General features: G+C 28.8%; 2 protein-coding genes across 5 annotated transcripts; both read left to right on the plus strand.

Moving 5' to 3' along the window:
- Nucleotides 1–260: 260 nt before the first annotated feature.
- On the plus strand, nt 261–3,298 carry LOC124422156 (cysteine and histidine-rich domain-containing protein morgana). The gene is made up of 4 exons (XM_046958216.1): nt 261–492; nt 610–1,172; nt 1,247–1,435; nt 1,516–3,298. Exons 1-4 carry the CDS (start codon nt 414–416, stop codon nt 1,705–1,707), a joined length of 1,023 nt encoding a protein of 340 aa, XP_046814172.1. The 5' UTR covers nt 261–413; the 3' UTR covers nt 1,708–3,298.
- On the plus strand, nt 3,167–23,292 carry LOC124422155 (phosphatidylcholine:ceramide cholinephosphotransferase 2-like). 4 transcript variants are annotated; one of them, XM_046958213.1, is made up of 7 exons: nt 4,195–4,481; nt 4,673–4,742; nt 19,651–20,027; nt 20,453–20,663; nt 20,762–21,036; nt 21,246–21,421; nt 21,528–23,292. In XM_046958213.1, the coding sequence occupies exons 2-7, from the start codon at nt 4,690–4,692 to the stop codon at nt 21,681–21,683; spliced, it is 1,248 nt and encodes a 415-aa protein (XP_046814169.1). In that variant the 5' UTR covers nt 4,195–4,481; nt 4,673–4,689; the 3' UTR covers nt 21,684–23,292. The 4 variants fall into 4 exon arrangements, with proteins under 4 accessions (XP_046814168.1, XP_046814169.1, XP_046814171.1 ...); XM_046958212.1 differs by lacking the exons at nt 4,195–4,481; nt 4,673–4,742 and adding an exon at nt 3,167–3,298; XM_046958215.1 differs by lacking the exon at nt 4,673–4,742 and having other exon boundaries at nt 4,196–4,481.
- The last annotated feature ends 3,884 nt before the right edge of the window (nt 23,293–27,176 follow it).

The following is a 27,176-nucleotide window of genomic DNA, read 5'->3' on the forward strand; positions in this document are numbered from 1 at the left end:
AATCACAATATTGCTTTATAGATATTAACAAATTTACATTATTTTCAATAACAATATAATAATCTCAAATCATTAACAATAATATAATGTTAAACGAAATAACATGATTAGAGATTAACCAGAAATACAAATCTATCCAGACTGCTTTAATAATACATTTAAATTGTACGTTTTAATTGGACAACTTTTTAGTGAACGATAATGATCAACCAATCATCGTTGATCTACATCACTTGTTGTACACCATTTGGAAATAATCATAATTTATTCGGTATATAATAGTTTAGGATTTGAAACAGAGTTTGGAATGTGCTAGAACTTGTCTAATATTAAAAGTGATTCTGTTTTATCAGAAAGAAATTAATTTAAGAGCCCAATAAAAATATTAAGTGTAATTAATTATATACAGAAAAATGTCAGAAGGGAAGATATTATTGCATTGTTACAATCGAGGCTGTGGAAAACAGTTTGATCCGAATGATAACAAAGAAGGTAGACTATTAGATGATGATCTAACACGTATTATAAAAAAATATTAATTTTTTACAAATGATTGTAGAAAAAATGATACAATACTTACGGAAATTATAAATTTTAACATTGTTATAGGTGATTGTGTCCATCATCCTGGTCAACCAGTTTTTCATGATGCTTACAAAGGATGGTCTTGTTGTAATAAAAAGTGTACAGACTTCACAGAATTTTTAAATATTAAAGGTTGCACAAAATCATACCATACGAATGAAAAGCCTGTAGAACCAGAAAAACCTGTCATTGATAAATCTAAAGCAAATGAAGTTATTCAAGTAGGTGCAAAACTTAATAGCAATGAGTCAACATTAAAACGACCATCCTTTCAATCTCCTCAAACTACATTAAAACCAAACGTGTCATCTGCATTATTGGAACAAATTAAAGACCTGACAGAATTGATAGAAGAAAATGTAAATGAACATAAAATTGCCATTGGTCAAAGTTGCAAAAATAATTCTTGTAAAGCTACGTATGAAGGACCTTCATCCGACGAAAAGGAATGTTCTTACCATCCTGGAGTTCCTATATTTCACGAAGGGATGAAATATTGGTCTTGCTGTCAAAAGAAGACTATAGATTTTTCAATATTTTTAGAACAACCAGGATGTACACAAGGAAAACATATTTGGGTATCAAAGGTAATTTGTTAAGATTTTATTAATTTTAACAAGTATTATTACTTATCAATTTTTTTATATTTTCATATTTTCAGAATACCCATAAAAAAGTTCAATGCAGAATGGATTGGCATCAAACACCGACGTTTATAGTTGTTTCAGTTTTTGCCAAGAAATATCAACCTAGTCAGTCAAGCGTGAAATTGAATCCTATACATTTAAGTGTGGATTTATTCTTTGTAGAAGAAAATTCAAGATATAATCTTGACATAGAATTAAAAGGAGTAAGTATATCATTAATTGCAATCATTATTTATAAACAAATATTAATAATCACATTATTTGTTATATCTGTTGTTTCCAGATAATTGACGTTGCTCAAAGTAGTGTTACTATGCTGCCTACCAAAGTAGAAATTAAATTAAAAAAAGCAGAACCTGGTTCTTGGTCTCGCTTAGATATTCCTAGAGTACCTGGTAGTCAAGAAAATGAGAGCATTCAAAATGAGGAACAAATTAGTTCCCAAATTGATGCAGTTGATCTAAGTGATTTATAATTGAATGGATTCTTGTTTAATTTTAAGATTCTAAAGAATTATTGAAAATAATCATATTTTATTACTAAACGTATCTTCAAGAATATACGTTACTGTACAGGCAGATAGAACATATTTAATATATTGAAAAAATATTTGACATGTTTTCAATGACAAGAATTAAGAAACTTTTACAAATTCGTGGCTTCAGTACTTCATGTTCTTTTTATTTTTAACGAAATGATTTATTTTTCACGTTCTGATACATGCAATAAAAAAAAAAAAAAAAAACAAAACAAAAAAACAAAAGAAAACGAAAAAACTCTCTCTCTTTAACTTTAGTTTTTTATTCCTATATTCCTCGAAATATCTAATATACAACGCACGCTTAAAACAAAGATGACGAAAGTAAAATTGTAAAAATAGAACGATTCAAGAACAGAAAATTCAAAACAAAATAAAAATTCCAATCAATAACAAAACCTAAGGATATATATATATACTTTTACATATATAATATATATATATATATATATATTATCTATCTATATATAAAATATATTAAAATATATATAATTAACTTTGGTACAAGACTTGCCGCTTTTTTATACCCATTGTTTACAATCTATATGTAACAACCAATAGAGTAGAGAATAGAATAGAACATTACATATATATATATATATGTCATAAACTATGGAAATGATTCGGATGAATCGTACATTGTATGACGTCAGTGGTGTCCAACAATCTGCAAGAAAGCCACGATCCATGAGAGAGCGCGTGCGCTTTTAAAAGCTTCTGACACACGCGCACACACACACACACACAACTCAAAACACATACACATACATCCATACAAACAGAGAAATCTCACAAAGAATTTATATATATATATATATATATATATATATATGTATATGTATATGTAATTTACGGGGGTGTCGAAGTTCTCTTCCAGTTTCACAGTAGGAATTCTGTGAAAACTTCGCCACCCCCTTTTAACGACGTTGCTGGAGTTCCGTTGCAGCCAGACGCAATGCGAACGTGGCAGAAGGTTTCCTCGAGGGAGTTACGTCGTCGACGAACCTGGAAAAGTGTTACATAGCGAATTCATTAACGAACACTCGACAACTATGTCGTGGTACTCGGTGAACGTATCGTGATAGTAACTAACATCGGTGAGAGACGATTTTTTCGTAGAAGTTACGTTATTAAGAAGAAGAAGAAAAAAAAAAAAAGAAAAAAAAATTGAAATAAATAAAGAAAAAAAAAGAAACCAAAGAAAAGAAGAAAAGAAGGAATTCCTTTTCATACGATTATTCTGTATAATAAGGAAATTGTGGATTGTTTACGAACAAGTCATCCGTATGTTTCCATATGATCGATCACCGATCATCTCGTGAATTGGGTCGGCCCTTAAACTGGAAGAAATCTAAATGCGTGCGAGGCTCGAAAGTGATTAAAAAAAATTTTTTCATCGTACCCGTAGGTGTATCGTTCGACTGCGTACGAGGAAATTTTATATGCCGTGGGCAACGTCGACGTATATGATGAAATTACAGTTGCTCGTAATCGAAACGGATTACTGCTGGAGGAAAGCTTTGCTCAGGTGAGAGAAACTTTTTCGATCGTTTTTATCGATAATTATTATATTACTATTTCACAATTAAATTTGATTTCTATTAAAATTACTACAATCTATCAAAAATTATTACTACATAATGATTATACGATTTTATGACAAGGATGCATGATGCATATGGTATAGATGTTTTTTCTTTCTTTTCTTTTTGTTTTACTTTTTCTTTTTTTTTTTTTTTTTCCTTTTGCATTCCTATGAGTCATCCATAATCAGCGACGATATTCGTATTATTAAGCGAATTATTTTTAACCATTTGTTTTCAAATTATCTCCCGAAAAAAGTATATATATATATATATGTATATATATATTATATATATATATATATAATATAATAATCATTATTGTAAGAAATCTCTCATGTTATTTTCTAGAAAGCTGAATGTTTTTCTATGACATTTAAATGTCCCGCGCTCTAAGAATGTTAATAAAACGATTTTAACGACGGTCGGTAAAAAAATGTGAATTCTTTTCTGAACATTCTAAAATAAAAAAGAAATTCTCATTCGAGTTAAAATATATATACATCGTTTAGTTTCTTCTATTCTGAATCTCTTATTTATATATTTGTTCTACTTTATCTTTGCCTTTTCTATCGAGCATTTATCTTTTTCTTCTCTCTTGCTCTCGTTTCCCCTTCTCTCTCTCGCCCTCTGTGCTCACTACTCATTCGCATCAATAGCAATAGATTATGGAGGGAGTTTAAAGTCTATTATCATGCAAAATTGTAGTGGTATCAGTGAAAAGAACGTAGATTGGTGTCGTATCGTTCAAAGGAGAGTTACGACCAATCGAATGTCCATTCTCTGGCGAACGTTGCGATCTAACCTAATCCCGGATTTGAGCTTGGTCAGTCGACGCCATCTTTATATTTATATTTACAGTCAGTTCGCTCGAAGAGGAGACAGTGCACGTCGTACAAGTCATGAGTGTGGATAGTGCGCGTGACGTGGTGGTTGTTACGAATAAAAACGTTCAACAAAACCGGTCGTCGAAATGACAGGGCCGATCGTGTTATGAGTTTGCGCCATAGATCTAGTTTTGCAGGAATCTTCGAAGATCGCGATCGACGGAAGAGTCGTATATCGTCTCAGTGTCCATGTAAAATAATTCTTTTGAACACCTCCTCCCCTCCTTCGTGTATATAGTTGGTTAGTGTTGTTTGGTAATGTGCTTGTTCGTACATTTCTTTACCGTGTCATCATCGTGTGTATTTTACAGAGTCTATTATTCTTTTTTTTTTGGTTATGTTTTTTCTCTCATCGTTCTATCATACTTACGACTTACACGCATTTTATTAGCACGTATCGAATAATGAGAACTATAATGTTGTAATGTGCAGATATATGTATACATAAAATGCACAAGTTAAGGTTACCTGTCAAGGTAGAATTACCCAGTGCTTTAACAAGGTATGGCGAGGTCTTATTCTTAGTTATTTATATTGCTTTCTCTACATCACTTTTATCTTATACTTCATTATATTGTTTTTTTTTTAGTTTCAATGTTATGTTTAACATTTCTTTGCTTTGTAGATTGCATATTGGAAATGAATAATGTATGGTTTTAATGTAAATATATACGATTGCAAGTAGATGGTACAGGATTCGTATTAACTCGTGTTATATATATTTATATATATATATATATATATATATATATATAATATATTGTGTAGTTTATGAATTATATATTGGATCATTTTGTTAAGATTTCAATGACGATTTGCAAAGCAGTATTATTTACTTTGAATGTTTGCATATGTTTATAACATAAGAATGGATTTCAAGATATATTACAATATAAATAGTATTGAAAATTGATATATTTAGTATATCGGCATAGACATTAATATCTTAGACAAGTATATTTGATAACATGCTTTTTAATAAAAGCATTGTCCATTGCGTTATTATCTTAACACACATTATCTCCTTATATTATGTTTAATATATCATTAAAAATCTTTTACATAATCATTTAATGCTTGAAAAAGATATATAAAAACTTTAATACCTTTGATAAGTATATTATTATATATTCCTTTAAATATTCTTTCTGTTAATGTTTCAATACCATATGGAACATACAGCACAAAACGATTCATCAAAACTTATTATTTATGGTAAGAGAAATGCCATGTAAAATGTCTTTGCAAACAGTATGTAATAATTCTCTAAGAATACTAGGTGTTTCTTCGCGTTAATCGAGACAGACACGTAAAGAAATATCTGGCTGTTGATTCTCATGGAAATCAGCTGACCTTGGCAGTCATCAAATCTAATGCTAGCCGTTTGATGTGCACACATCCTCTCTCTCTCTCTCTCTCTCTCTCTCTACACACAACACACACACATATATATATATATATATATATGTATATATCATAGTTATAACCTCTATTACCTATTTTGATCTCTCTTTTTCTCGAAGAGCATATACGCGAAATATACATTAGGTATGATAATAAAATGTCGACTGTTTTAGAGTCGACAAAGTTAGTCATGTACTAATATCGTGACATTCTCTTTCTCTTTCTCTTTCTCTCTTTCTCTCTCTCTCTCTCTCTCTCTCTCTCTCTCTTTCCCTCGATCCTGTTACGTTGTGAGCTAATTATCAGTAACGGGAAAGAGAAGTCACGTGATCGGTTCGTTTTAACTACGTTAGTTTTCGTAAGAAAGGATCGATCGATCGGACTTTTCTTCTATTTTTTTCATTTTCATCATCATATTCGTCTTATTCTTAAAGCGTTTACTAATAAGGTAAAAACAAGATCAACGCGTTTAACCACCTGTACGGCTGTACATTCCCTCTCTCTCTCTCTCTCTCTCCTCTTCCTTTCTCTCTCTCTCTCTCTCTCTCTCTCTTCCCCCTCCTCTTTCTCTTTCTTTTTCTGGTTAGTGCGCGCGCACTTCCGACAGCAGAGAGTACACGTGAACTCGATAGACCAACATAGAGCAAGCTACAATTCGTATGTATGTGTGTCGTCGCGTAGCGTAGTTCTATCAGACACACGTATATATGTATAATATTACATGTATATGTAATATACCTTTACACATTTATTTATGTGTGAGTGACTGTTTACGGATTAATACGCAACGGCGCTCCCACCTTCAATATATGTCTATACACCCTTTGAAATCTACCGTCCTTTAGAGAGAGAGAGAGAGAGAGAGAGAATGAGAGAGAGAGAGAGAGAGAGAGAAAAAGAAATAAAGAACGAGAGACAGAGATAGAATGATCTCTAATGGTGTAGAGTTATACCCGTGTGACGTAGAGAGAAAGAAAGAGAAGATGGAGATCTCTCTTTCTCATTCTCTCTCTTTTTATCTCTCTCCCTCTAATTTAACTGTAATTTCATGGATACTAACTCCTATTTTAACATTCAATCATCTTGTCATTCTTGATACTATATCGTATACGATAATAAATGAATTTGTTACGTATCTCAAAGATGTCCTCTTATTTTTCTACTTCGATTGCTGCTTGTACGAGGTGAAACGTTCTCTTTGATCGAGACAATCTTCTCGGACTAACTAAAGAAACATGCGTGTATATATATATATATATATATATATAATATGTAGCTTACGATTAGGAAATATTTCCTTCAATGTATTTAGTTCATACGCGGGAGCGGGTTATGACGACGTATGAGACGCCATTTTAAATGCATTAACTTTTAATATATATACTTTACTTACACGCGTAGTGTGTATCCATGTGACCTTGCATATATATAACTCTCGGGCTTTTTAACTTTCACTTATTGTTAATCTCGATTATGATCAAAATTGTTTGGTAAGTTTGATATCAGCATTTTAAGAAATAAATCCCGTATATCTCGCGTTTTATATTCTACCATTGTATTCTCTTTTATTGTTTGTCCTTTTTATTACGTTTCGTTACTTTCTTGTTATCGGATAGGATCGAAGTTCCAACGATTCCTACGATTGTAATTTTACAATCTAAAGGGGGGAGGGTGGGGGGTGGGGGTGGGGAGAAAGTAAAAAGTAAAAAGAAAAAAGAAAACAAAAAAAAAAAAAAGAAGGAAAGAAATAGAAGAGAAATTTGTTTTGAAAAGAATCTCGAAGAAAAATAATTTAAGATCTTTAATGTCAGCTAGAAACTTTTGGATCACCCTATATGTTTCGTGGTTTTATTTGGTTGTTAAGAGGCTTCGATATATGTACATATATAATACGAGTATATGGTGTCACATCCGTTGTATGTCGAATTGATAGAGTTCGTAATATAAAATCCAATGAATATATTTCAATAATAAATCTTAAATATTCTTGTTACTGACGACGTCTGTAAAATTAAGAAATTAATTTAAAAAATATATATCCTTTTTTTAAAATATATATGTGCATATTATGAATTTTACATAAAAAATCGTAATTATGATTGAAGAATAATTCAAGGCGAGAAATTAAAAAATAGTAGTTAGAAATATTAATTGTGATCGTATCGTAATAAAATAATACGTTTAGCGTGCTTTTATGATTTATAATTATTCTAATGACGGATTACATCGTGAAGTTTTTTCTTTTATTCATTCGATACATGATTCATTTTATTCAATTATTATCTTTTAACGTTTATATATATATATATATATATATATATATATATATATATTGTTCTTTTTTCTTTTTTTCTAATATGGGACGATAACGATATAAATTAATTCTTTCTATCTACTCGACATCATATATACTCGACATACATAAATAAATACATTTATCCGTCCATTCGTACATGCATAGATACATATATAGATACATAAACACATACATACATACATACATACCACAGTACGTGGTACGTAGGGTTTTAAAGTTATTACTAGCAAGGGGCGCCGCATGGATTACGTAACCGTTGCGATCATTGTAAATTTATGGTTGAAGTAAAAATTTATGATCCGTTTGCGTCTTTGCAAGTCATTGTAATACGAATTCTTTTGGATCAATTCAATGAATCGAATCTTCTCGTTTCTTCTCCTCTCTCTCTCTCTCTCTCTCTCTCTCTCTCTCTCTCTCTTTCTTTCTCTCTCCTTTCTTTCTTTCTCTCTCAACACTCAATATAAATTTATTTTTACTTTCTGAACGAGAACACAAAGGAATAAAATCGATTCAGCTAAACTTTCCTGACGTATTTCGTACTTATACTTTCCTTTTTTCTCTATTTTTCTCTCCCTCTCTCTCTTTCCCTTTTTCTTTCTCACACTCACTTACTCACTTGCTTATTCGCCTCCCGTCTCTTACTAGGCGCCATTTGCGTCAAGCGACGTCGTTTCGTAGTTTTCCTCGAAAATAGAAACGTGCGTGACTAGCTTGTACTTCGCACTCGTTCGATTTCTATGTTTGAGAAAAATTGGATTGATAATAAACTTCCACGTTTATCTCTTTTTTATTCTTCGGGAATTTATATATATATATATATATGTATATATCTATGTATGTACAACACATATCTCTTAAATATTTGTCTTCTTCTTTTTTTTTTTTTCTTGTCAACAATCTAAGGAATTATATTCTAAAGTATGAATGCTCTTTCGTGATATCCATTAATGTCATACAATTAAAGAGGTTCATCGTTGAATCACGCTTAGCAAATTTACGTGACACGAGATTACTTTAATGATTGTTTATTTGTATGTTTCGAATGATACGTTAGAACCTCTAGAATTATTTAAATCTTATTGTTTTGCATAGGAGCGTGATATTATTTAAGAATTTTCACATATTTCTCTTTCTTTATCCGTCGTCGTCATATTTTATCAATGAAGAAAGAAAAAGAAGAAGAAAAAACAAAATAATATTCAATAATTTCTACGATAAAAAATGAACTCGTAATCTGATATAATTTTTTTATATATTAAAGTATAAATATGATAAAATTATACAATTTATATCCAATTTATTTTATTTTTGGATTAACTCCTTATGACGTTTATTATTATAATTTCTAAATGTATACGTATTTAATGATCTAACATTCATCTCATATATTCTAATATGTAATTTTACAAGGAGGTATATTTTTTGGCTCATACTGACATATGACATTTTACAAATATATTTTCAATGCTTTATTACTTGAAACATTCAATATATATATATATATATATATATATATATATATATATATATATAAGAACTTACCAGAAGATAAGATCTTTCAGTTAAATTAGGAAATGATGATGAAGATGACAAATAATAAATTTTGGGATCATTGCCAAATTATTTTCCACTTAAACGTCGTTCTCTTCACTTCAATCAACAAGTTCTTCTTATTGATTATACGTGCATTATATATACGTATGTACTTTCATATTTAGTAATCACTTCACACACATAGACACATACATATACACACACACACGCGCGCGCGCATATAATGCATATAATGTATTCTAACATGTCATTTTAAAAAGAAATATTTTTTGGCTCGTATTCACAAACACATTTATATATATATATATATATATATATATATATATATATATATATATATATATATAGTTTTGGATCAGAGATAAGATTTTCAGCTATATCAGAGAGATAAAGAAAATGAAGGATAATAAATAATAGATTTTTGTATAATTGCCAAATTATTTTCCACTTTAACGTCACATTTTAACCCCTCTTTAAATCTTCAATAAAAGAAATATTTCCTTTTTCGTCGATATTGAATGTTCGAGATTTCGTTTCATTCTACGAGTATAGATATGAATCAGAGATCGTAAGAGGAAGAAAATGAGTCACGGTCTGGACCACGGTAGCTTCGCGTTCATGACGTAATTGATAATAGATAATAGACTTGAAGGAGATCACGAGAAATCTAATATAAGTTTTGAGTATTCGAATATTAAGGACATGAGAAAATTGAAAAAGGATGTGGGCATACTTCGTTCCGTCTAACTTTTTCTTCTATGTTGGCTATTTTTTTTGTTCTTTGATTCTTTTGATAGAGGAAATCCATGCTTAATTTTTGTAGATTTGGAATAGAGATTTTGTAGATTTGTAGATTTATTTTTTTTGAAATAGAGATTTTGTAGATTTGGAATAAGATTGGAATAAAGATAAAGTTTTCTTTCCAATTTTTCAATAAAATTATCGACACTTTATAATTGAAAAATATAATAAAAATAATATTTTTATATGCCATGTCATTACATACATATTAACATGTTTCCACAGGGCGAGCCAAAAGTTTTTAGGTGATTTTAAAAAAATCAATTATTCTTTTTCGCAACTTTTTAGATTAGTCTTTCTTCTTTCTTTTTCTTCCGATACTTCAAATTACAAGTTTAGCTTGTAAAATTGTAAATTTAATCACAAGCTTAAAAAGTTTCGAAAAGAACTAATTATTTTTTTTTCTTTCTTTCTTTTTTTTTTTTTTTAATCACTTTAGGAACTATTGATATACCCTGTATTTTGTTAAAATGTTGTCGTTGAAAAGAAAAGAAAAAAGAATTTATTAAAATTATTTCTTTTTATATTATTCGTCTGGTGTTTTTTTTTTCTTTTCTTTTTTTTTTTTTAATATATATTCGTTCCTTGTGGCTCGTATTAAATCAGTATACCGTTCGATTAATTGCCAGACCGAAGAAGATCGAACGCGTTTGAATTTGCTCTAAATAAAGACACACCGTATATTTGGAGCTTAAGACGAAACAGACGGTCGAACTTTCATAAAGGAGTTTCGATTCACGAGTCTGTTCGAGAAGTTTATTGATCGATTTCTCTTCTAATGTTTGTTATCCAATTGACTTTACAGTATTCTTATTTTCGAATGGTTCCTATCGGATCTATTTCATAGACGTATACGTTCAAATATACTTACGTATGTATGTGTTTATAAGTAAGTAAGTATTCGTAAGTATAGTTCGAATTACTTACGTATATATATATATGTGTGTGTATGTATATGTATATATATATATATGTATATATATTATATCGTTTACGTTTATAGACTTTAAAATATTTTGAAATATGCAAATAAAATATGTGGAATATGAAGATTTAATATATAGATTTATGTAGAAATATAAAAATATATGAAAAATTATGATATAAAATATGTAATAAAATAATAATGATTATTGAGGACATTACTTCTTTTATATTGTCTATACGAATTATGTAAAATACTGCTGTTTCAACTCATAACATTCAACCTGAAGGAGTGCTTTCTCAAATATTTTTTTAACCGCGGACATCAAATTATTTACCAACGAAAAAAGGAGACGCACCTTTTCTGAAATTATGTTTAATCCATATATCGTACTATGTATTCTTTAATGATATTTGGATAAAAGAATATTTATGATTTTTAAACAGTTTTTATCATGAAAGCAGCTGTATTTATCGCTTAATTCTTTTTTTTTTTTTTTTTTTTTTTTTTCCCCTTTAACTTTGTATCCGATCATACTAATCGTATATTTGAACTGATAAAATTAGTAATAGTTACGTAATTTGGTTTGTCTAATTCTTTGCTGGAAAGTTAACGTTGTTTCATTATTCCCATCTTTTTTTTTTTTTCTTTCTATCTTTTTCTCTATTGAAAAATTCACATTTAATTTTCTAGATGTTAGATATTTAAGTATTGAGCATTATTAAAATATTAAGCATTGCTAATTTTGTAGTAATTGTTCAAATAATTTTTTTGAAAGTATTAACTCGCATATCCTATTAGAAAATCGTGTCATATTTCATTATCAAAATTTCGTCAAGTCATATTTATAGAACGATATGACGCTTTATACGCGTCATTGTGAAATTCGTTCGACATCGTAAAAAGCAACGTTTATTTCGACATTAGTAAATTGTCCTGCAATACTTTCTATTTGAATTTCGTTGTTGTGACTAAGAATATCTCAATTATTTTGTCAATTGTGATTTTTTTTTACTCTACAACGAATCTTTTTTATCACATATTTTACATTACACAGAATCTCGATCTTTCACAAATTTTTTTTATCTTTCATATCATCGATTCAATATTTATGTATTATATTGATTTCACAATACTTTGCTAAATTTAATTGTAAAAAACCAGAAATTGATATAAAATATGTTTTTGTTTATATTGTCTATGATATGAATAATCAAAAAAAAAAAGAAAAAAGAAAAAAAAAAGAAGCAATGTTTTTATTTTTGTCTATAACAGTGATAATGCAAAATAAGTAAGAACAACAATTTTTTTTAGATATACGTATTTTTTTTTTGTGCCTATCTAGAGCATATATCGAATTTTGTTTTGCGTTGTGTATGAAGTATGCGAATAATTGGAAAGAAAAAGAAGGATAAAAACAAATTCTTTTTTTTTTTTTTTGTTTGTATTAATGATAATACGAAATGAATTTAAAAAAAGAAATACGTAGTATACACATACATATGTACATTGCGAAACGATTATTATTCACGATTAAAAATGATCCAAATGAAATTTATCTCCTGACATTTATAAAACGCATTCGCTGTTATATACGTATTGTCGTTCGTCTGTTGAACAGAAAAAGAGAGGAAAGAGAAGAAAAGAGAGGGCGGGAGGTGAGAGGGTGAGACAGGTAGGAGATGGGGGAACGAAAAGAGAAAAAGACCGCAAAACAGCGATTAACGTCAATCTTTGGAGTGTTAAAAAAAAAAAACAAAAAAAAAAAAAAAGAAAAAAGAAAAAATGCAGCACATGTCGAATACAGTTGAAATAGATTCGATGATTCGCGAGCACGAAAATGTCGGATGTTTCATGAGTTCATCGCGATTACGTCATTTTTATCCGATTAGAAGAATTATGTTGCGGTGCCAGTTCATTTTCCGTGTGTGTTCGTGAATGTTGAAAAAGATTAGTCTCGATTATGATATAACATAAGAAACCAAAAAAACAAAAAAAAAACGTAAAGAGGAAAAGAAGATTCTAATTGATCATGTGCATATATATCTTGAATTATTATTATTAAAATATTTAAACGAATTATATTAAGTGTTTCAATAATCAAATATTACTATGATATACTGTTCAGTGAACCAATACCATCAGAGTACTGTTCCGAGATAAATAATATCATACATTGTTTACCCAATACGATATTTTCTCTGTGATGCCAGTGTCGAATGAATTTATCGTACAATAATTATTATAGATCAGTAGTTTCTAGAATTTTCTTATCTGTTCTATTATCGTGCATTATTTTTTTACTTCCATCTCTTTTTTTCTTCTTTTCCTTTTTTTTCTCTTGTTTCCCTCATTAGATTAATATTTTTCTGTCTGTCTGTCTCTCTCTCTCTCTCTCTCTCTCTCTCTCTCTCTCTCTCTCTCTCTCTCTCTCTCTCTCTCTCTCTCTTTCTCTCTCTCTCTCTTTTTCTCTCTACGGAGATAATATTGTGATAAGGTTTTGAAATTATCGCGGGAATGGTCAATTTTATTTCATTTATTTTTTCATTATTGAAAATTTTGAATAGAAAGGAATGAATGAAAATTATTGATTTTTTTTTAAAGAAATGTAATGTTTCTTATATATGTGTATGGGTACGTGCGCGCACACACACTCACACATACACGTATAGATCTCTTATATACAGGATGAATCAATGGTGTTTTTAAGAATCAATTTTTCAGATAGTTTTTTTTTTCTTTTTTTCTTTTTTTTTCCCCTTTTTTTTTTAATAATAATAATAATAATAATTTCTTTTTCTATCAGATTATAAAACTTATGATTTGAAAAGAAATGAAAGGAAAAAAAAAAAATTATTACCGACGAATCAACGTCGACGTATATTTTCATGCGAAATAAATTTGCTATCCATGAATTATTTTCCCTCCTATCTGTGGAAAATAATCGATTAAGAACTTGTAAGGTACATATTACGTATGTACGAAGTTCAATTTAGTAAAAAAAGAGGTTAAACGAGTCTAATGTTATTTGTCATTTTTCTTTGTTTCCTTTTTCCTCCTAAAATAGTTTACTAAAGAGTTTAGTTTAATAAAAATTTAGTTTAAGAAAACATTGTTAAAAGTTACAATCGTTACGAGAGTTACAAATTTTCTACGCAATTCTTTTCTTTTTTTTTCTTTTCTTTCTTTCTTTCTTCTTCAAATATTTATAAAAAGAACTTTGTTCGTAAAGCAAATGTTATTTTTTTAATTCTTCGATCAAAGTCGACGATTCTTATTTTTCATATATTATTTCTTTTTGTCCATTGTTTTCTCTATGTTTTTTTTTTTTTTTTTTTTTTTTTTTAAATATATACTATTCATAAGATTTGTATGAAGTTTCGCGTATACGAATAATTTCCTTGAGAAATAAATCATGTAAATTACAATCATTAATCTCTATCAAGGATATCTATTCAATCCGTGATTATATAAACAATGAATAATATTAATTAAAATTCGCCATTTTATTAGTCATTTGATTGATCAATAACACAAACACAATTTTGATATCCTTCGATTTAATATTTATTAAGACTTCGTTCGTATCAGTTAACTTTGGCCTATATCTGTCTCTTATCTGTCACACATACATACACAAGTGTGCATACATATACGCACAACACTATGGATTATAGGTCAATAAGATTATGTACGGTCAATCGCTTGTGCTCTTGTTCTTACCTAGGCAAGCATAACTATGTCAGTAACCTGTTGCCGACGAGATACATGTTTATATGTATGTATATATATATATAATAAACCCGTGTTCGTGTGTGTGTGTGTGTTATGTATGTATATATATATACACATATATGTATGTATACATACATATCTACTACGATTTCGTTAGGACCGAAATAAACGTGAAGTTGGAAAACAGAATCAGAAACTAATTGCAATGTTATTGCTGTTGTCGTCGTCGTTGTTGTTGTTATTGTTGTTGTTGTTGTTGTTATAGTAATTTGAGATAAATTATAAAAAAAAAAAGTCAAAAGTATGATCGAGAAAGATAATTCAAGGATTACGCCTGTCTATGCATACCTAATGGTTTTATATGTTGCATGGTTTTATATTATGCAATTAAGCTTCGTAAAAAATAAAAAAACAAATTTATAGAAATTTAAATTGGAAATGAACTTCGATCGTGTATTTTTGTATTATTCGATTATAAAGTAAAATTAGTTTTACGTACGAAATTTTATATGTATGTTATATAAACCGATTCTCTCGTAAGTTTCCAAATGATATTAAAAGTTAATTATTCTCTTTCGAGACTTGTTAGGTTCGTAGTTGGATAAGTAATTTTACAAGTTAGGGTTGTAGTTTTTTAATTTTTGCTGTATAAAAAGAAAAGTAAAATGTTGTCTAAATAATAGTAAATGTAGTAAAAGTTTCAAGATAAAGTAGGCAATTGATTTTTAAAATCGTACATTAACATTTCCGGCTCATTATGTGTCTGTCTTGTATTAATCTATCATTTATACTTCTTTACGATATTTCTTTTTTTATTGTTTTTATTTTCTACTCTTTTTGTTTTCTTCTTCTTCTTTTTCTTTTTTTTTTTTTTTTTCTTTTCAAAGCTTCATCCGTTGTCATTATGATCCGCCCTTGAAGGATAATTAGATAATCGATAGAACGATACATACATAGTTTCAAGCGTGTATATATATATATATATATATATATATATATATATATATGTACTCGGTTAGGAGATTAAAAAAAATATATATGCATAGACTGGTCATATCTTCGTTAATTACTTTAATTACATAAACGTCCTTTATTGTGACTCGTTTTTTTCTTCTTATTCTGTTTTTTTTTCTTTTTTTTTTTCCATTATTTTTAAACAAAAAACTATAAGAAGAAATAAAGTGTACAAAAACAAAAAAAAGAAATAAATAAATAAAAAATAAAAAAAAATAAAGCCACCACGAAAAAAAAAATGTTCTTGTATGTTCATCTATTTGTACGAATTCATCCATCGATTACGAGAGAATGAGTCAAAATGAAACGAAACGAAACGAAACGAAACGAAATGAAACGAAACGAGAAGAACAACGAGAAATAGGTCTTTCGAGCTTCGAGAGATTCTTTATCGATCGATTTAACGAATACAATGGAAACGTTTCACGGTAGAGAAGATTCAAGGGTTTAACCTTAATAGCATCTCGATTCTTTTTTTATTTTCTTATTTTTTTTTTTCTTTTTCTTTCTTTTTCTTTTTCTTTCTTTTCCTTGTTCGATACGCATTAAAGGTCTTTGTATATTTAATATAATCATGTGAAAACTCTCGTGAAATTGACTGAAAGGAAAAAAAAGAGAGAGAGCGAGAGAGAGAGAAAGAGAGAGAGAGAGAGAGAGAGAGAGAGAATGTTCCTTTTATTTATACTTGCCATTCGGTTACATATTATATATGTATGTATATATCTATCTATGCATGCATGCATGTACATCCACGTTGAGTGATATCACGTTTGTATAAGTAACACGTTTGACAATTTTATGTGTACACAAAATAATATGTGTGTGTGTTTGTATATATATATATATATATATATATATTTTTTTTTATATATACATTCTATATAGTTCAAGGCACGATCTTTGCTTCTCGCGAATAACTTAAGCGTTCAGAGCACGTTATAATCGTTCACTGATAAAATTCGTTTCTACGCTAGCACCGCTGCAAGTTCACGTGATTGATATGCTCTTTATCAGGCTTTAGCGAAAGAGAGAGAGAGAGAGAGAGAGAGAGAGAGAGAGAGAGAGAGAGAGAGAGAGAGAGAGAGAGAGAGAGAGAGAGAGAGAGAGAGAGAGAGAGAGAGAGAGAGAGAGAGAAAGAGAAAGAGACCGTGTATGATTAGCCATCCTTTCCTTATTTTTCTTAATCGTTCTAAGCGGAACACACATCTTTCTTTGTTCGTTCGTAAATAAGTAGACAATAGTGAATATTTGTTGTGTTACGAAGTGTATTCCTATTCTTTTGTTTTTTTCTTCTCTTTAATAGCCCTTCCCTCTTTGTTTCTCAAAAAAAAAAAAAGAAAAAAAAGAAAAAAAAAAACGAGAGATTTAGTTTGTGTCGGTAAATAGCAATTCCGTGGTAATTATCAGATGATAGTGACAAGTGTTGGTGATGACAAGTAGTAATGGTGCGAAATTTGACGCTCAAATCGAACTTTTTACATTTGTTTATTTCTCTTTTTCTTTTTTTTTCTTTTTGGAATTCATATTTCACGTATTATCAATTCTTCTCTCTCTCTCTCTCTCTCTCTCTCTCTCTCTCTCTCTCTTGTTTTTATTTTATTTAAAATAACAATATGTTTCTGTGAAAATAAATAGCACAAAATGTCGAAATGATTTTTAATTGAATTAAAATCTAAGGATAATCATTAAATATATATGTTATAGCGATAACGGCAAAATCTTTTACGATGGCAATCATTCTTGTTAAGATAATAGAAATAAGATTCTAGAAGAGAGATAAAATTTTAACTTGATGATTGCTCGAAGGATGTAACTTGAGTTTCTTACGGTCGATGCGGTTGGCAAATATAACGCAAATAGCCTTTTCCTGCTTGTTACTCGCGACGAAACGTGGATCTTTTCTATCGGTTTATCATTTTTTTTTCTTTATTTAAATTAATTATTAATATTAAAATTAAAATTAAAATAAAGTTTTATCTTTTTCTTTGTTTAAATTAAAACTAACAATTATTTATTCATGATACGATTATTATTTAAGCGTCGAATGACATAATCTTAATCCTTTCTTTTTGCTCAATGATGATACTAATAATAATAATAATAATAATAATAATAATAATAATAATAATAATAATAATAATAATAATAATAATAATAATAATAATAATAAAGATGAAAATAAATAAAGTGAAAATCATCGTAATGATTATTATTGATGGGTTCATCCACCTGGTATGCAGTTATATAATATTTTTAATTTTCTTCACGTGTGACCATCGTCCTTTATTCGAGAAATATGTATATATATTCTTAGTGCTCTCTCATAAAGGGAGAGAGGAGCAGAGAGAGAGAGAGAGAGAGAGAAAGTCGCATATCTATGTCGCATTGAGAAGTATGGAGTTTCAAAGACGATGCTGAGTTCTCGTTATGCGAGATTTATCGAGGTCGAGACACGTGACATTTTTTTTCCCATATTTTTCTTCTTCTTTTTCTTCTTCTTCTTCAGCTTCTTCTTTTTTCTTTTCTATTTTAAAGTGGAACTGTACTTAAATATAAATTAATTGTTTCCTTTTCTTTTCTTAATATAATGATTGCTCGAAGGATAAACGTTTTACGAGTATTTCACAAATCTTTCATTAGAATTTAAACGAAGGAAAATATTTGAAAGAAAAAGATTCTTTACGAACGAACGATTGGTATAAAAGATTTTTCGTAAGAATTCGTCTACTCGTTAATTTTCGCAAATATGGCGAAATAAATGGTTGAGAATACTAATATCATCTGCCATCGACAATTATAATTAATCTCTATCTCTCTCTCTCTCTCTCTCTCTCTCTCTCTCTCTCTCTCTCTCTCTCTCTCTCTCTCTCTTTTATTCTCTCTTCCATTCTTTCATGTAACGAAAAATTATATGACGTAATAACATTCATATTACATACGACAATGTAACAACGTATGTAATAAAGTAATATCATACATACATATTATACGTGTGAGCAGGAAACTTTACGGTTGAATTCGATCGATCAGCTATGTTGTTAGGCTTAAAAATTAATGCATTTCCCGCGAATCTATAGTATTGTGTGTGTGTGTGTGTGTGTATGTATATATGTACATATGTAATCATATATGTATATATGATAGTTATTGAACGCGATATTGTGGTTGAATTAAATTAGATTCTTTAGAGCTACCCATAGTAAATTTTCGTTACGTTACATCGTGTTAATGGAAGATACCAGTAATCAATATTCGTTTTGTTAAAAGACTATTATAATAATTGACATAAGAGAAAGACATAAGATGTTTCATTTGATAATATAAATAAACGATACGTTCGATTTAATGCTCGTGTCGTTCTTTTGATATTAAAAAGGGGATAAAGAATTCGTCTTTACGAGAAAAAGAAAAAGATAGATAGATAGAAAGGAAGAAAGAAAAAACAAAAGTTAAAATCAAAAAAAAAAAAGAAAAAAAAAAAAAAAGAAAAAAAAAAAAGAAAAAAAAAGAGAAAAAAGAAAAAAAGAAAGAAAGTAAGAAAATCAACCGAACATGCATATTAAAAGTAAAATTGAAGTGCGAATAAATAAAAAAGAAAAAAAAAAAATAGAAGAGAAAGAAAAAGAAAAATCCTTGATAGTTCTATTTCTTTTCCTTTAGGATGGTATTGGACCCCAAGGTCACAAGTCTACATAGCGATTACGGAAGTTTCGATCGACCATTGGGAGGTGGGGAGGGTCACGAGAGGGACGTGGAGGCGGCGGTTGATGGGAGTAGCAGCGGGATGGCACAATCGAGTGATATTTATCAAAGGCAACCTCTCTTACCTGGTGCACCAACTAAGAACAAGGACAAGTGGTCCGGGGTGGCTTCCGGTTCGGATTATTACGAGGACGACGAGGAGGAGAAAATCGACGGTCTTGGACGTCATCCAGGAATAACGAATGGACCAGGAAGCGGCGTCATTAAAATCGACATACCGGCGCCGCTTCGCGAGGAACCACGATTTCCCAAAGAAAAATGGAAAACTTTTCTCGGTAATTACTTGATTCAAGATTAAAAGAATTATCTCGTTATCATTAAAGAAAGAAAGAGAAGGAGAGGGAGAGGGAGAGAGAGAGAGAGAGAGAGAGAGAATCTCTTTTGTGAAAATTAAAACGATTGATTATTTATAAAGTAATTATTTACTTTATGTTAAAACATTGTCACAAAGCTATGCATTAATATCGAGAATTTAATTAATTAGACTAAACTCGAATAAGAATAATAAACTGCAAGAGAAATAAAAAAAAAAAAAAAAAAAAAAATGTTTTACATTTAAATTTATTAAGTTTTCATTTTTTAAAGTCACGCTCATTATTAGGTCACTTTACTTTTATTATTTTCTCACAGTTTCATCAGTTCATATTACTTTAAATTATCTGCGATTATTCTTCATTTTTCAATTTTCTTCTTCTCATAGCTTTCCTGTTCATGGTCGTGAACTTCATACTGACCACGGCCTCACTCGCGATGGTTCACGAACGTGTTCCAGATCGGAATACTTATGGCCCGTTACCAGACATTGTACTGGATAATATTACTGCCCAAGATTGGACACTTAATGTTTCGGAAGTTCTCATTATGATAATGTCCAACTCGGCAATGGTTTTCATTATTTTTCACAAACATAGGTAAGTTTTAATGTTTAACATAAAAATTTATATATTATCGATGAACAAATTTATTAATTATGATGGCTTTTTTTATATATATATATATATATATATAGATTTATCGTCATCAGACGGATATTCCTTTTGATGGGTCTGCTGTATATGATGAGGAGTATCACGATGTATGTGACAGTTTTGCCAGTCGCAAGTAAAACATATTTCTGTAGTCCAAAGGCAAATAACACAAGTCCTCTTCTGGTTACGAAAAGAGTACTACAGCTTATCTCTGGTTTTGGTTTGTCGATTAATGGCAAACACACTTATTGCGGAGATTACATTTACAGCGGTCACACGGTTGTACTTGTACTTAGTTACCTGATTATTAAAGAGTGTATGTAATTAAAAAAAAATTATTAATATTATTAGAACTTATAGTAAAATTTATATTCGTTTTCTACGATATCGGTTTTGATAACAAGATAATATCTTTATCTTTTTTATATCCCTCGGATAATTAAATTATTTTATAATGACAATACTTACGTAGTATATTCAATGATAATAGTTAATTCTTACGTAAGTATATTTTTTTCTTTACAGATTCCCCTAGAAGATGTCAACCGATTCATTGGTTGGGTGGTCTTACGGTTTTTGTTGGTATAATTATGGTATTGGTAGCTCATGGACATTATACGGTGGATGTCCTTATAGCATATTATTTAACTACACGTTTATGGTACATATACCATACGTTAGCAAATAATCCTTATTTGAAGGTACGTTGATTAATTAATCATTTGATTTATTATCATAAACTGTCTACATTTGTCTAAAAGCTTTTTAATTATTATTTCCCCCCCTTTTTTTTTTCTTTTTACACAGCAAAACGGACCAAATAATTTTCTGGCCCGACTCTGGTGGTATCCTATATTCAAATATTTTGAGAAAAACGTGGGTGGTACAGTGCCACGACAATACAATTGGCCTTTGCCTTGGCCTCGAAGATTTCTTGCCAAGCATCCTAATCGAGACAGTTAATATCTGCCCAGGCTCCAAGATAGAGACTGATAAGTAATGAAATCCTTCCTGACTATATGCTATATGTATATGTATATACGTGTGTGAGCGCGTGCGCGTACGTGTATGCGCGTTTGTGTGTGTATATATACATAAGTACATAAATATATATATATATATATATATATATATATATATATATATATATATATATATACACGCATAGAGTTATACATATATATATACATATACATTTGTACCTAAGCTTATTCTTATGAAAATGAAGCTTGGGTGAAAGGGAAGTGTCCATTATATGCGAATTTTTGCGAATTATACCCTTTTATTGTGGATTTTAAAGGGTCATCACAAAAGTTTGCATCAATGTTCAATTTGTTATACCGCGAGTGCGGGCCAAAACTGTATCGTCGCGTATATATATATATATATATATATATATATATATATATATATATATATATATATATATATATAAATAAATTGCAGTTTACTCAATCGCGTCGCAATTCACGCTTTACCTGATTTTCATGAAGAAGAACTCTAGCGTATATCCTATGTAAAGAAGAATAATAATAGCTTATCTATACGATGCTTTGCGCGAAGTTTTAGAAAGAATTAGTACGATTGGGAGGGAGGGGTTCACGGGGTGGGAGGGGCAAGGGAAGATAATATTTCGTCGATAATATAATTGAAGAGATCTGAACGCACACACCGATATTTATATAATATATATATATATATATATATATATATATATATATATATATATATATATATATATATATATATATATATATATGTTTTATTTGGAGCATATACATACATACATACATACACACATACATACATACATACACACACACAGACATAAGCGAGAACGAAGCATAGTTTAATTAATGTAAAATTGAAACTCGACTTTTTGAATTAGAACTTTTTTTTGTTTATCTCTTCCTTTTTCTTTTTATTTCTTTCTTTCTTCCTTTTTTTTTTCTTTTTTTTTCCTTTTCTTTATTTTTTTTTTTTTTCTTTTTGTAATCCTATTCTTTGTTTCTTCTAACAATACAAAACCTTCCTCCAATCGAAATATTTTCTTATTATATCTCTTGATCATTATACTTCCAATATATGCAACCTGCCCTACGACTTATTCCGGCGAAAAACGATCCAGCAATAAATTTATATTGAAATATATATATATATATATATATATATATATATATATATATATCTTATAACAAACAGACACACACAACTAAATCCCTTAAATTTCATTTAACGAATATTCCTCGAAATTGTTTTTTCACGGACAGCCTTGAAAGGAGATAGATTTAATAAAAGAAAGAAAAAAAAAAAAAAAAAAAAAAAAACAAGAAAAAAAGAACAATTAAAATAAAAGAAAAATAGGAAGAAAGAAAATTTAGTTCCCTACCCTGTAATAGAGGCGATCGTGCAATTTCGTGGGACCAAAGAAGAATGTTTTAAAGAGTAATGTGTTAGTTCCATATTATATCTGAAAGATAATACAAAGTATATATACTTTATTAATAGGAAAAAAAATATTAAAAAAAAAAAAAAAAAAAAAAAGAAAGAAAGAAAGAAAGAAAAAAGAAATGAATCAATCAATGAATATTTAATGTTATTCTTATGACATACAAGAATTTCTAATTAGTACAATTTGAAAAAAAAAAAGAAAAAAAAACGAAAAAAAAAAAGTTACCCAAGTTTATATTTGTCAATATAGAACAACTTAAAAATGCATTCATTTTAATTTGATTTCTATTCTTTTCTTTCTTTTTTCTTATTTTTTTTTTTTTGTTTCTTTCTTTTTTTCTTTTTCTTTCTTTACGACCGTCTCCTAATCTTAACTTCTCTCAAGACTGGTATAACAAAGAAAAGATTATTCGTTAGAATAGAATATAAATAATAATGCTTAAAAAATAATATGAAGAAAGTATGTAACACTTGTATAATGATTTTCTCATTAACGTTTCTTTTTCTTCTTTTTTTTCTTTTCTTTTTTTTTTTTTTTTTTTTTTTTTTAATAAACTTTTGACTATTTACACACAACTTGGCAAATTAAAATAAGAAAGTAGATTGCAGAATTCGTGATTCTTCGGAATAAGATCGTTAGAATTTCGTAAATACATATGTGTATATACATATATACATATATGCATACAGACATATACGTGATAGTGATGAATATAATTAATAAAGAACGGATACATGTATGTATAAATTAAGACGATTTTAAGGATCATCCATCATATACGATCGGAATGTCATTTCATCAAAAAGAATCCTATTTGTGATTTCTTAATAACAAAATGGTTGCATGGGTTTTACAAATATTTTCTATTATTTCAATTTAATTTCAAATCTCATTTCTAGCGTGTCGTATACATCCACACGGAAGAAAAAAAAAGCATTTCCTTTAAATTCTTGCCTTCTTTTTTTACTTTGATAACTTTACATTCATTTTCACAAATATATATATATATATATATATTACATATTCGAGATATTAATACATGCGTTTATAATATCATTGATGTATACATATGTAATTTAATTATGAAAAGCAAACGTGCGAACTTCTGCGAATCTCTATTATTATTATTACTATTACTATTACTATTATTATTATTATTATTATTATTATTATTATCATTATTATTATCATCATCATCATCATTATTATTATTATTATTATTATTATTATTATTATTATTATTATTATTATTATTATTATTATTATTATTATTATTATAATTATTATAATTATAATTATTATTATTATTACTTTTATTTTCTTTTCTTTTCTTTTATTTTTATTTTTATTTTTTTTTTTTTTTTTTTGATTTATTAAACTAAAGATAAAAAAGTAATAAAAATTTATCGTGTGTTACTATTGTTGATTTGCGCCTGTTGTATGAAAGTTCACGTCTATCATGCGATAAAGCTCGTGAAAGTACTGCATATATGTTATTATCTAACTTAAGTAAAAGAGAAACGATGACTTCTATTTAACTCGATCGTAATCTTAAGCGATTATATTGCGAATTGTTATTGCAATATAATCATATACATATAGTGAAATTTCTTCCGCTCTACGCGTCATTAGTTTTCTTCTTTTCTACGTACAGTCAATATATATATATATATATATACACATATATATATGTATGTATGTATGTATGTATATGTATATACATACACAAAAAACAACAGCAAAATCTTTTGTAATAACGTTCACACACACGACTGATAAAACTTAAGATTGTGCAACCAATTACAAAAATTAGAGTTTTCGATTTCTTTTTGTGCAGTACTGATTAATTATTGTTATATTAATACATACGCGCACACATACAGACATACACATATACACACGCGCGCATACACACACACGCACACACACTCGTCATAAAAGAATAAGTGAAAGAATTGATAGTAATTATCATTGATAATCTATTTCGTTATAAAAATTCTTTTGCTACCAAATGAAATATATAACTTTCGAAACGATTCACACAATACACTTTAATATACCAAACCTATCGTAGTATGTAGTATTACACTAAACTCTTAACAGTACCAAAAAGATATGATATTTATCGGATTAAAAAAAAAGCATGTAATCATATACATATATATATATATATATATATATATATATATATATATATATGTATATGTATGTATATGTAATGTTGAAGTAGCAAAAAGGTTTGAGAGAATTCATGCGTTTATCCATCTGTGATGATGAAAAAAAAAAAAAAAAAAGAAAAAGAAAAAGAAAAAAAAACAAAAAAGAAAGATAAAAAAATTAAAAAAAAAAAAAAAAAGAAGAAGAACGAGAGAAAAAAAAAAATCATTGCGTAAGACGTCGATATCATATATAAAAATAAACCTGCAAAGTCTCGTTTTTTAATCGATTTACATAATAAATATCATCGAAATTTTTGCGTGACGCGAGAAAAGTAAATCAATATTATTTCAAATGAATAATTGAAAAATTACAATGTTTCGTCAATATATATATATATATTAAATCCAATTACGTTTGTTAATCTTCGGCAATTTTAATATAATAACCGTTCATATTTTATCATCTACTATAATAGTTTAAAATATTATTATTGTTAAATGTGATTAAACTCATTGGGAATACATATACGGTTATCATGCCGAGGATAATATAATAATAATAATAATAAAATATAAGCGACACTATTATTTAGATAAATAATATTTCCTTGAAATCGTCCCTTCGAAATATTGTTTTCAATAATGCCCTTATTATTCGAATGTACGAGTATTTGAAATTGCATATACCGAGAAGACTCCGGATATTCCTAAACCATCGAATAATAATGTTTTCATCGTCACGAATAATTTCGATGTGATTTTTGCCGGAATCGATGAAAACAATTGAACGAAATTATATATGTGTGTGTGTGTGTGTGTGTGTGTGTGTGTGTGTGTGTGTGTGTTGTGTATGTGTGTGTGTGTACGAAACAATTGATAAGTTATGTGAAATAAATTACAAGAAAAAGAAAAAAAAAAGAAAAAAAATAGAGAGAGAGAAAGAGAGAGAGAGAGAGAGAGAGAGAGAGGGAGAGAGAGAATGAGAGATACGCGGCGCACGCGTGATGGCGCATTATCTCCTCTACAGTCGTTTAATAATACTTCTTAAAAAACGTTATATAAACACATGCGTATACCGTTAAAGATATTTTAATAAGATTAATGTGATTCATGGTAATTTTTAGCTGTGGCGTGGCGTTTGACGCGTAGATGGATCGTTTAGATATATTTTTTAATGTACGCATACTCGCGTAGTACACGTGTATTGTGTACTGCCATGATGCGTCTGTATGATGAGAACTCTAAAAAAAAATGAATAATATATATATATATATATATGTATATATACATATGTATATATATGTATATATGTATATATACATATGTATATGTGTATGTATATGTATATGTATATACGTATATGAATGTTTATAATTCTACTGTTTGTCCCCTTGGACAGATTACGCTTTATACGCGCCGTAAAAGGACGGACATTTGATGTTTTAGAGTTTAGAACCGGCCCAATGTTAGAGAAGAACACTATTTTCGTGTTAGGATGATAGAAAGGGTGGAAGGAGGGGGAGTGGGTGGAGAGAAGGAAAGGAGATAACATGGAGCGAAGAAATAATGAATAAATAAAAAAGAAGTAATGCTCGTATATACACACACACACACACACGCATACAAATAAACACAGATACAAATATAAACGTATGAATACACACACACACACACAGATACTTAACTACATATTGTTTACATGTGTATATAATGTATGTACACCTTCGAAGATATATACTACTTACACGCATACGATAGGAAGACAAAACTGCTAGAAAAAAAGGGCCTCTCGTTGATGTTTGCAAAATGAATAACGTATAAGAAAGATTAAAAAAAAATAAATAA

This window comes from Vespa crabro, chromosome 2 (assembly GCF_910589235.1).
Source record: "Vespa crabro chromosome 2, iyVesCrab1.2, whole genome shotgun sequence".
Taxonomy (NCBI): Eukaryota; Metazoa; Arthropoda; class Insecta; order Hymenoptera; family Vespidae; genus Vespa; species Vespa crabro.

Coding starts and splice junctions, on each gene's coding strand:
- LOC124422156 (XM_046958216.1), top strand. CDS start 414: ATGTCAGAAGGGAAGATATTATTGCATTGTTACAATCGAGGCTGTGGA. Junction 1,173..1,246: donor AACATATTTGGGTATCAAAG/GTAATTTGTTAA, acceptor TCATATTTTCAG/AATACCCATAAAAAAGTTCA. Junction 1,436..1,515: donor TTGACATAGAATTAAAAGGA/GTAAGTATATCA, acceptor TGTTGTTTCCAG/ATAATTGACGTTGCTCAAAG.
- LOC124422155 (XM_046958212.1), top strand. CDS start 3,213: ATGCCGTGGGCAACGTCGACGTATATGATGAAATTACAGTTGCTCGTA. Junction 20,028..20,452: donor AAAATGGAAAACTTTTCTCG/GTAATTACTTGA, acceptor TTCTTCTCATAG/CTTTCCTGTTCATGGTCGTG. Junction 21,037..21,245: donor TTACCTGATTATTAAAGAGT/GTATGTAATTAA, acceptor TTTTCTTTACAG/ATTCCCCTAGAAGATGTCAA.